The sequence below is a fragment of the Henckelia pumila genome, chromosome 3 (genome assembly GCF_033568475.1).
Source record: "Henckelia pumila isolate YLH828 chromosome 3, ASM3356847v2, whole genome shotgun sequence".
NCBI classification, from domain to species: Eukaryota; Viridiplantae; Streptophyta; class Magnoliopsida; order Lamiales; family Gesneriaceae; genus Henckelia; species Henckelia pumila.
Genome location: NC_133122.1, coordinates 94,975,119 through 94,987,133, shown reverse-complemented (window position 1 = coordinate 94,987,133; position 12,015 = coordinate 94,975,119). Strand labels below are relative to the sequence as shown.

At 40.4% G+C, this 12,015-nt stretch overlaps 1 protein-coding gene across 1 annotated transcript; it reads right to left on the bottom strand.

Annotated features, from left to right (window-relative positions):
- Window positions 1-11,101: 11,101 nt before the first annotated feature.
- On the bottom strand, window positions 11,102-11,617 carry LOC140889238 (uncharacterized). The gene has a single exon (XM_073296950.1). It carries the CDS (start codon window positions 11,615-11,617, stop codon window positions 11,102-11,104), a length of 516 nt encoding a protein of 171 aa, XP_073153051.1.
- Window positions 11,618-12,015: the final 398 nt, after the last annotated feature.

Here is a 12,015-nt window from a genome sequence, read left to right as displayed (position 1 = left end):
TCAGTGCGAGAGTATGAGTATACATGCATGCAAAGTGAACTCCCTATAGAACTCGAGGTCAAGGATCAGATAACAGAGACAGACCGGGCCCTGGTATGTAGCACGCTGTGCCGTCGCTTCAGGAGGTGGCTCCAATACCGAGATAACTGTGGATACGCCGGACCCAAATCGATGGAAGTCCATCCACTAACAGGATAGGGTACAATCCTACTACAGACATCTCGAAGGAGATACAGCAAGATGCAAATGAATGCAGCATAATATCATGGCATATAAATCATGCAGTCACATAATACATGCATACTCAGTCAGGATATCTCGAACAGTACTTTCGTACCTCAAATACTGTTGGAAAACTGGCGAGTTCCCAGACCAATTACGATTGATACCCGGTGCAGCGGAAGTTTAAAAATTTTTTCATGGAACGTTTCCATGGTATGGGTATCAACCGTTCATCGATTGAATTACGTGTGTGTAAAATTTAAATAACAATTAAATAAATTTTACCTCAAATCTCGCAACGAGATTAATGGACACCAACAGAACAATTCTGCTCTTGTTGTCTCTCCCTGGAACCGATGAACGCCTTCAATCAGGTCCACGAACAGAGGTTTAATCCCTCTGATAGATTGCACTAGAAAATCTATCAGAAGTTTTCTGCGAAGAGATTACACGAATCTGATTCGTTATTCCTGACCGCAATTCAAAATCACAGACCGGAATTTCTCGGCAGAGCAAAGGGAGGGGACGGCCGATCGGTTTGAGAGGGGTCTAGGGTTTTTCGAAATTTTCTCTCAAAATTTATGACCTGTTCTTTTTAATTTCTGTATGAAATAACTTATTTATAATGCAGGCCACTAACACTTTAGGGCCCATTAGTCATAAGCTGGGGCCCGACAAGCAAAGCCCGCTCGTTCAGAAATTAATATAAATTCATCGTGACTCCGATTGATGAAACGATTTTCACCATGTGCCACAGAAACATTTCTGCACGTTTTAAAGTCAAAATAAATTTTCCTGAATCCGAATTCAGTGGTTTCCAAAAAATGTCCATCCCTATGTCATTTTAGAAGCCCTACTCCCTACTCTTATTTAAGAAGTCCAACTCCTTAGTTCATTAATTTTAACTCTTTAAATTTAACTATCTCAACGGGATTAAAACTCCATTACACTGTGTGACCCTCAATGGTTCAGGGATACAGCTAGCCGTGGGCTCACAACTCCTTGTGACTCGGAACAACACTTTCCGACTTGCCCAACGAATCATGGTAAAGCGCCCTAGCAACATCGCCCCATGATTCCCTAGGTATCACTGATAGTGCCTACAAGAACCAGTAGATTTTGGTTAGCGTACAGTACGGTCCTTCATCCAAATATCCGGATCGAATCAAACAACCAATGGTATATCGAGAGTCGCTCAAGATTCGATAACTATGCAATGCATCTTGAAGATCAAATTAGTGACATCGCATGTGCTACTAAGAAACCATTTCTTAAAATCACACAAGTACTCTGGCCAGAGATTTGTCACACTAATATCTCCTCAGATCGCATAGGATATCCACACTCGCAAGTATGTGGTGAATCCTTGACAACAATGCATTGACTCCTCTATGTGTCGTAACTGTACCCAATCGACGACACCTGATGACCCCCTCAGAGTCGGTAAACGAGTCAAAGCACAAGTACTAGCCTATAGTGTCTCCATGATGTTTCAAGTCGTAAGGACTAATGGTTGTACAAATCCAAAACCGCGGACTTTATCCACTCGTTAAGTGATAACCACTTGGAAAGTCCGGATAGGGTAGTTCGAACTATTCCTCCTATTGAATATCCATTTGCATGCTTCGAACATCTCCATGTTCCCTACCAAATGAAAAGTGGTACTTTACCGCATCGCAAAATGCTAGTTCTCAAACTCGATGCGATTCCTTATCCCTTATTATCGGGACGGCTCAATCGACTAGGAAACGGTTTTAGAATATACAGTGACTATAAGATGTATTTCATGATAGACATCTCCATGTTCTACCACATCTTACATACACTATTATAGTATATTCAAGGTCTTTATCAAAACAACAATAGTATATCACAATATAACACCCCCCCCCGATATGAAGTAATATAAAGTCATTGCCATAAAAGTGTTAAATAATATTAAACAAAAGAAATTGTTTATACAAAGAGTCAACAAAGCCCATAGCACACACAGTTGGCTCACTGGGCACCCACCTCTGTAACAATCTCCCACTTGCCCTATAGCCATCTAGTTCATAACTACGTTGTACCCATTGCTTCGCGATGTTTGTCAAACCAATGGTCCTCGGCAAAGGCTTAGTAAGTTGGAATCAGCGTTATTTAGTCTGCAGAGGCCACTTCGTTCGACAACTGATGGTCTCCTCTTTCCACAATCTCCCGGATTTTAATGTGGGGTATTTCCTCAGTACGTGTTTTGGATCTTTGATGAGAACCTTGGTTCCTTTGCTTGAGCAAACGGCACCCGTGTTGTCGCAGAGTTACACCGTGACTGGACCAACAAATTCAGGAATTGACGCCCAACTCTTGGACGAAATGTCCTCATCCCAAAACGGCCCTCTTTAGCAGTCAGCTGATGCTGCAATGTATTCAAGCCTCAGTGGTGAGAATCCGCTGGTGGTCGTCCCATGCTTGGAACTCCGACCAAGAGACAGCACCGCCATTGAGCATGAAGACACAATATCAGAGGTTGACTTCGATGTCATCCACATCACTTTGGAAGCTAGAGGTCGGTTATAGCCTTCCAGTTTGAGTTTCTCGTCCTCCATAAACCATGAACATATCTTAGTCCTTCGCAAGTACTTAAGAATGTCCTTCACGGCTTTCCAATGCATCTGACCAGGATTAGAACTGATATCTGCTCGTGACACTCAGAGCAAATGCTACATCCGGTCTGGTAGATATCATCCCATACATATACTACCTATAGCTGACGCTTATGGTACATGTGTCATATTCTCTATCTCTGCATCAGTCTTGGGACACATAGACTTGGATAGAGAAACTCCATGACACATGGGTAGATGTCCTCTCTTGGACCCATCCATTGAAAACCTTTTCAATTATGGTATCGATGTAGGTTGATTGAGTGAGTCCTATCATTCTCTTAGATCTATCCCTATAGATCTGTATCCCAAGAATGTAGGATGCCTCACCCAAATCCTTCATCGAAAAATCTACCTGATAACCATATCTTTGTTTGACTGCAACATCCCTACATCATTCCCAATGAGTAGGATGTCATCAACATAAAGTACTAAGAATGTCACCGCATCCTTAACTACTTTCTTGTACACGCAAGGTTCCTCCGGGTTCTTGATGAAACCAAAGTCTTTAATTGTTTCATCAAATTTCTGGTTCCAACTTCTTGATGCTTGTTTTAGACCATACATTGATCTCTGAAGCTTGCATACCTTATGCTCGCTTCCCATGGATGTGTACCCCTCAGGCTTGCTTCATATAGATTTTCTTCCTTAATGTCTCCATTAAGAAAAGCAAGTCTTCACATCCATTTGCCATATCTCATAGTCATACCATGCAGCTATGGCAATAAGGATTCTTATGGACTTGAACATTGCAACTGGTGAAAAGGTTTTCGTCATAGTCAACTCCTTGCCTTTGAGTATAACCTTTAGCCACCAATCGCGCCTTGTAGGTCAATACCTTACCATCAGGCCCAAGCTTTCTTTTGTAGATCCATTTACACCCTATTGGAACAATTCCATCGGGAGGATCCACTAAAGTCCAGACTTGAGTTAGTATGCATCGAATCCAATTCTGACTGCATAGCTTTCAAGCCATAAATTCGAATCCGCATCAGAAATTGCTTCCTTGAAGCTTCTTGGATCACATCCAATGTCGGGTTCATCTTGACCCTCTTCAAGAAGAAGACCATATCGAACTGGAGGTCTAGAAGTCCTCTCGGATCTTCTAGGTGCAGGGCGTGTCCAGCAATGGGTTCCTGAGGTGGGATCGTTATTTTGTATTTCGGGTTCTTCTCGAACTTCTTCGAGTTCCATCATCTCGCCTTTCTTATCCAATAAGAACTCCTTCTCCAAGAACGGTGGCATTCCTAGAAACAAACACCTTTGTTTCAGCAGGATAATAGAAATAAATATATCCGATTGAATTCTTCGGATACCCTTACAAAATAACATAAGCTGGATCGACTATCCAACTTATCTCCCACTGTCCGCTTCACGTAAGCAGGACATCCCAAATCCTCAAGTACGAATACTTAGGAGCTTTGCCATTCCATAACTCAGTATGGTGTTTTGTCCACTGCTTTAGTGTGGACGTTGTTCAACAACAATACCGCCGTTTCAAGCGCATAGCCCCAAAACGAAGGTGGAAGCTCAGTGAAGCTCATCATAGATCGAACCATGTCCAACAAAGTTCGATTACGACGCTCCGATACACCATTAAGCTGTGGTGTCATAGGAGGAGTCCACTGAGAGAGAATCCCATTCTCTTTCAGATAGTCCAAAAACTCGGTACTCAAGTATTCTCCACCTCGATCCGATCGAAGTGCTTTAATACTTTTACCTAGCTTGTTTTCTACTTCAGCCCTGAATTCTTTGAACTTTTCAAATGCTTCAGACTTATATTTCATTAAATTATAAATACCCATACCTTGAATAATCATCAGTAAAGGTAATGAAGTAGGTGTGGCCATGTTTGAGTCCCTACTCTAAATGGACCACAAACATCTGTATGGATCAAATCCAACAGATTCTGACTACGCTCAGGTTTCCCCTTAAAAGGAGATTTAGTCATTTTTCCTTTTAGGCAGGATTCACAAGTAGGTAGAGAGTTAATATCAGACATATCAAACATGCCCTCTCCCACTAGCTTGTTCATCCTCCTTGAGGAAATATGACCTAGTCTAGCGTGCCAAAGGTTTGCCGGGTTTGACTATCGATTTTCCTTTTGTTTGTTGTCGCCGGTTTGTCAATACAATTCACTGGAACGTCTTTTAGTTTTAAATTGTATAGATCGTTTTCAAGTTGTCCATTTCCAATTAAACATTCATTCTTGTAATATTGCAAATCCCATTCACAAAATTACAAGAATAACCATCTCTATCAAGCATAGAAATAGAAATAATGTTTTAATTAAATCTGAACAAATAAACATCTATCAAAAGTAACTTAAAACCGTTCTGCAAAAATAAATATTTCCCATAGCTATGGATTTAACTCTGGAACCATTCCCGAGCCTTGACTGGGTCTCACCCATCCTTATCCTATTACTTCTTGTTATCATTTGCAACTCATTGCAAATATGAGATCTACATCTGGTATCCAATACCCAAGAAGTAGTATTAAGAAAAACATTTATTTCAATGTAAAACATACCCTTGCAGTTCGCAACTGCTTGGGGTATTCCTTGCAGTTACGTTTTCCAATTACCGGGTTTCTTGCAGTGATGGCAAACTTGTTTAGACTTGTCCAATTTTTCATGTAACATTTGGCCTTGAGATCATGGTCCAACCATTTCTCTAATTCGGCCAACCTTTCGGCAGTTACATTAGCCAGGGCTGTTTTCGGAGAAGCCTTTTCTAACACTTAGAAAATCTTTTTCCGAACTTAGGACAATCTTAACTTATGGAATCATTCTGTATTGTTTGCGTCAATTAGTTTTGTTTTGTTGGAGAACAGAAACATGTGGATTACTGAGATAAAACAGACAATTATCGATGATTGTTTAAATAATTTACTAAGACATAAAATAGGCGAATTTAATTTTATGAATCTCACTCCCACTATTTTAACGATTTCACCACCCTCTAGTGAAAACGGAAACTTTTTCCTTAGTGAGAACATGGAGTCCAATTGACAAACTTATGGTCCCGAATAATATCAGCCAACCATAATTCTCAAAAGGTAGAGCCCAATTGCTTCCAAAGCAACCCCCATGTATTTACCTCATGTCCAATAAGGGCCCAATAATATGACGCCGTTTAAAGTGACATGTCAAGATGACCCATCAATATTAAGTTGTGATAGACGGTCGCCATGTGGATCCCCCAATAATATGAGCCGATCCCATGGGAGTTCCACCCAACTTACAACATTTGTCGATCCAATGTACAGCTTTCCGACGAACGGCCCCCCCCAATAATATGAGCCGGACCGTATCCGCGGGTAGCATCACATACATTGACCGTTGATGGAAGGTAGGAACATTTAAACAATATTTAAATTTCCTTTATTTATCTTGATATAAATTTTAAATCATATTTAAAATGAGGGATTTTATTTATAAAAATATTTGTCTCATCATTTTTAATTTATTGCATGCATTGCCGGATTCACGCAATTTATGTCTAAACATGCATACAATCATAACATCACATATTATATAGGATGATCGATTCCATTTCTAATTGACCCGTGGTTGCCAATCACGGGTCTTAGTCCAATCCTAGGTAATATGCAGTATGCAAATGCAATCCTATTACATATGCTTCCAATTTACATTTCTTCAGTCTTCATTGTCTGCTGGGCCCACCATCTTCAAATCTTGATCTCCCACTAAATCTAATGTATTTACAATTAAATAACAATGACAAGTAGGGGATACATTTTTAGGGGGTGGGAACGGGCTATAAACCAAGCCCACTTTTATTACATATGACATTCATATCGGGCCATAAACCAGGCCCATTAATAAAACCAACAACAATAAAGACAAAATGTAAATTCCTAACATACACCTACAAAATTGGTCATGGCAATCGATCATCCTTATCCAATAACATTTAATTCAAAATTAATTTATTGGATAACATGCTGTGGCAATTCAAATTTAAACAAGATAAAATCATATTTTATATATAAAATCACATTTCACATATAAAATCATATTTTATCTCCATATCAAATAAAATCATATTTTATCTATAAAATCCAATTTTACAAATAAAATCATATTTTATCTAATATATCATAAGATCATATCTTATCATCAATTGTACCAAAATAATTGATTTCAAAATTCAATTTACGGATAAAATATTAAAATTTTCCAAAAATTCAAATTTATCCAAAATCAATTTTAAAATTTACGGACTCGAACAATTCGATCCGAAATCTCGTGAACCAATCAAAAACAATTTTTGACCGGACCAAAAATAAAATTTTAAATATTAAAATTAATAAAAATATTAAAAATTAATTTTTCCCGCGGGCCACCCGGGACACTCCTGGGTCGGCCCGCACCCGGGGCGCGGGCCGGGGGCAGCCGGCTGCCCCCTTAGGGCAGCGCCTGGCGCCGCCCCTGGGCGGCGCCGTGCGCTGCCCTGGGCGGCGCCGAGCGCCGCCCTGCGCAGCGCCCAGCGCTGCGCTGGGCAGCGCTGGGCGGCGCCGTGCGCCGCCCTGGGCGGCGACGGTCGCCGCCTTGGACGGCGCTGTGCGCCCCCTTTGGGCGGCGCCGTGCGCCGCCCGGGGCAGCAACAATTGCTGCCCCACCGGGCAGCGATCCAATCGCTGCCCGGGTTTTGCCCCGAAAAAAAAAAAATTTTTTATTAAAAATATTTATTTTGTTTCATAAACCGAGACTCAAAAATTTTGTACAATTGATTATTCAATCGATTGATCTGAGCAACCTGGCTTTGATACCACTGTTGGAAAACTGGCGAGTTCCCAGACCAATTACGATTGATACCCGGTGCAGCGGAAGTTTAAAAATTTTTTCATGGAACGTTTCCATGGTATGGGTATCAACCGTTCATCGATTGAATTACGTGTGTGTAAAATTTAAATAACAATTAAATAAATTTTACCTCAAATCTCGCAACGAGATTAATGGACACCAACAGAACAATTCTGCTCTTGTTGTCTCTCCCTGGAACCGATGAACGCCTTCAATCAGGTCCACGAACAGAGGTTTAATCCCTCTGATAGATTGCACTAGAAAATCTATCAGAAGTTTCTGCGAAGAGATTACACGAATCTGATTCGTTATTCCTGACCGCAATTCAAAATCACAGACCGGAATTTTCTCGGGCAGAGCAAAGGGAGGGGACGGCCGATCGGTTTTGAGAGGGTCTAGGGTTTTCGAAATTTTCTCTCAAAATTTATGACCTGTTCTTTTTAATTTCTGTACTGAAATAACTTATTTATAATGCAGGCCACTAACACTTTAGGGCCCATTAGTCATAAGCTGGGGCCCGACAAGCAAAGCCCGCTCGTTCAGAAATTAATATAAAATTCATCGTGACTCCGATTGATGAAACGATTTCACCAATGTGCACAGAAACCATTTCTGCACGTTTTAAAGTCAAAATAAATTTTCCTGAATCCGAATTCAGTGGTTTCCAAAAAATGTCCATCCCTATGTCATTTTAGGAAGCCCTACTCCCTTACTCTTATTTAAGAAGTCCAACTCCTTAGTTCATTAAATTTAACTCTTTAAATTTAACTATCTCAACGGGGATTAAAACTCCATTACACTGTGTGACCCTCAATGGTTCAGGGATACAGCTAGCCGTGGGCTCACAACTCCTTGTGACTCGGAACAACACTTTCCGACTTGCCCAACGAATCATGGTAAAGCGCCTAGCAACATCGCCCCATGATTCCCTAGGTATCACTGATAGTGCCTACAAGAACCAGTAGATTTTGGTTAGCGTACAGTACGGTCCCTTCATCCAAATATCCCGATCGAATCAACAACCATTGGTATATCGAGAGTCGCTCAAGATTCGATAACTATGCAATGCATCTTGAAGATCAAATTAGTGACATCGCATGTGCTACTAAGAAACCATTTCTTAAATCACATCAAGTACTCTGGCCAGAGATTTGTCACACTAATATCTCCTCAGATCGCATAGGATATCCACACTCGCAAGTATGTGGTGAATCCTTGACAACAATGCATTGACTCCTATATGTGTCGTAACTGTACCCAATCTCGACACCTGATGACCCCCTCAGAGTCGGTAAACGAGTCAAAGCACAGTACTAGCATATAGAGTCTCCATGATGTTTCAAGTCGTAAGGACTAATGGTGTACAACCAAAACCGCGGACTTTATCCACTCGATAAGTGATAACCACTTGGAAAGTCCGGATAGGGTAGTTCGACTATTCATCCTATGAATATCCATTTGCATGCTTCGAACATCTCCATGTTCCCTACCAATGAAACGTGGTACTCCGCATCGCAAATGCTAGTCTCAAACTCGAGCGATCCTTATCCTTATTATCGGACGGCTCAATCGACTAGGAACGGTTTTAGAATATACAGTGACTATAAGATGTATTTCATGATAGACATCTCCATGTTCTACCACATCTTACATACACTATAGTATATTCAAGGTCTTTATCAAAACAACAATAGTATATCACAATATAACAATATGAAGTAATATAAAGTCATTGCCATAAAAGTGTAAATAATATTAAACAAAAGATTGTTTATACAAAGAGTCAACAAAGCCCATAGCCACACAGTTGGCTCACTGGGCACCCACTCTTACAATACCAGGTAGGCACTACCAGCTCTAAGTCCAAGCCTAAAGTCCGCCTACACAGCAAAATGATACCACTATCATTACAGTGCTCTAAAAGCCTTAACTAAGCTATTGCATACTCCTAAATATTTATAGGAAGCAAAAGCTATACCTTCGTCCGTCGTTAGCCCTTTGATGTCGATGCCTCCAGAACTTGGGCACAACTCCGCTACGACTATCGAACGCCTCTCCGACCTCCGGACCAAGCCTAAGAAGACTAGAACAGCTCGAATATGACTAGAAATAGAGAGGAAATCCGGAATTGGCAAGGAGAAATGAAGTATCGGCCTTCTATTTATAGACAACGATCGGAGCCTCCGATCCTCGATCGGAACGTCCGAACCTGGATCGGAATGTCCGATCCTGCCATCGGAGCTTCCGAAGATCCTGATCTACCACGTGTCAAAATATCACTTGTTGACTCCGGATAGGGGTGATCGGAGCCTCCGGTCCTGATCGGAGCTTCCGATCCCGCCACACGTCATGGATGACGTAATATCATCGGTGCCTTCGATCCTCATCGGAGCTTCCGATCCCGATCGGAGCTTCCGATCGTCCCTTCGGAGCTTCCGATCCGTCCAATCCCCAATTTATTTAATTAGCATTAATCCTTTAATTACTCAATTAGGGTTCGGGCTACTACAAGATCAAACAAATCTTATTACATTAGGATCGTTCTCACTAGAATACGATTGAGTATTTTTCTTCATAATAATACATTCATTTGATCCATATCCAAGACCAGTTTTATCAACTGCTTGTTTCTGGTTCTCATGTAACTTATCCAACGAGGTAGAAGCCTTATTCCAAGAGTTGATTGTTTTAAGAAACTTTTAATTTTCCAACAAAATTAACTTGGAATAGTCATTTCATATCATCATTCTCAGCTGCTAATAGGTTTATCTTAGTCTTTAGATCGTCAAGTTCTTTTTGTTGTAAACATCTAGATTCCCTTGACTTATCAATAAGACATGTCTTTTCTGTTTTTACTTCCTCAAATGATGTAGAAAGTTTCTTATACTCAGTGACCATCTCATTAAGTGCTTTAAAAAGTTCTTCTTGTGTAAATTCAGACGAGTTAAAGTTAAATACCTCAATATCGTCTTCCTCACTCTGAGAGTTAGCCATAAGAAATTGTACTTGCTCTTCTTCAGTTTCTTTGGATGAACTATCTGTATCGGATGACTCGGATTCTGTTTCTGCCCATTTGCTTTTTCCTTCATCTGCAACTAGCACTTTTGGTTCCTTCTTATTGTTCTTCTTCCTACCTTGCCTTTCTTCTTCTCAACATGCTGCTTCCTCTCATCATTCTTAGGCCTAGTGCAATCTGCAATGAAGTGGCCTTGCTTGCCACAGTTATAACATGCAAGACCATTCTCTGTATGGTCTTGTTTATAATATGATTTGTTAAACTTTGTGTTATTCTTACGCATGAATTTTCCAAACCTTTTAATGAAGAGAGACATTGCTTCTCCACTCATCTGCTCAGCTGTCTTCTTTGCTGATGTTTCCTCAGTTGGTTGAGGTGAGATAGTTGATGTCAGTGCTTTGTTGGGGTTCGAGACAGATGTATCTTCCTCAGTTCTGATTCCGAGTTCAAACTCGTTTCCTTGAGATCTGCAAATAAATCATGAAGCTCCAGTTTGCTTAGGTCCTTTGATTCTCTAATAGTTATGGTCTTGACATCCCATTCTCTGGGCAATGCTCGCATAACCTTCAAAGCAATTTCACGATTAGTATATATTTTTCCAAGAGCAATCAATTCAAAAATAATATTGCTAAATATTTCATCAAACTCAGTCATTGTTTCTCCCAGTTTCATCTTGGCATTGTCAAACATTTGCATGGCTATAGTAAGTTTGTTTTCTTTAGTTTGATCGTTCCTTTTGCAAAATTGAGTGAGTTTCTCCCAAATTTCTTTTGCGGTTAAGCACGTCTTGATCTTGCTAAACATGTTTTTGTCCAGTGTTATGTACAATATATCTTTAGCCACGTTGTCAAGATTTTCTTTCTTTTTATCCTCATTACTCCATTCTGCTCTGGGTTTCTCAACCATCTGTGGTTCGCCTCCAGATATGGCTACAGCTGATATGAATCTAGAAGGTTCTCGAAGATTCATATTGTTCCAAGATTTGCTCCATGATTTGTTGGAACACGCGTTCTCTGATCACACGGATGTGATACCCGGAGCAGCGGAAGTTTAAAAATTTTATTTTTCGATATGGAACGATTCCATATCGTGGGTATCAAATCCAAACGATTAAAATCTTGCAAGTAAAAATAAAAATCACAATTAAATATTTTTACCTCTTCAAGCTAAGGCTTGATTATGGACTCCAACAGATTTAATCTGCTCATGTTGTAAATCCCGGTAACCGATGACTCGCTCGATCAATCTCCGGAATTAGGTCCACGAATAGAAAACAGAAACCCTCTGATTGATTGCACTAGAAA

What these genes read in the sequence shown, in the direction of transcription:
- LOC140889238 (XM_073296950.1), bottom strand. Translation starts at nt 11,617, where the DNA reads ATGGTTGAGAAACCCAGAGCAGAATGGAGTAATGAGGATAAAAAGAAA.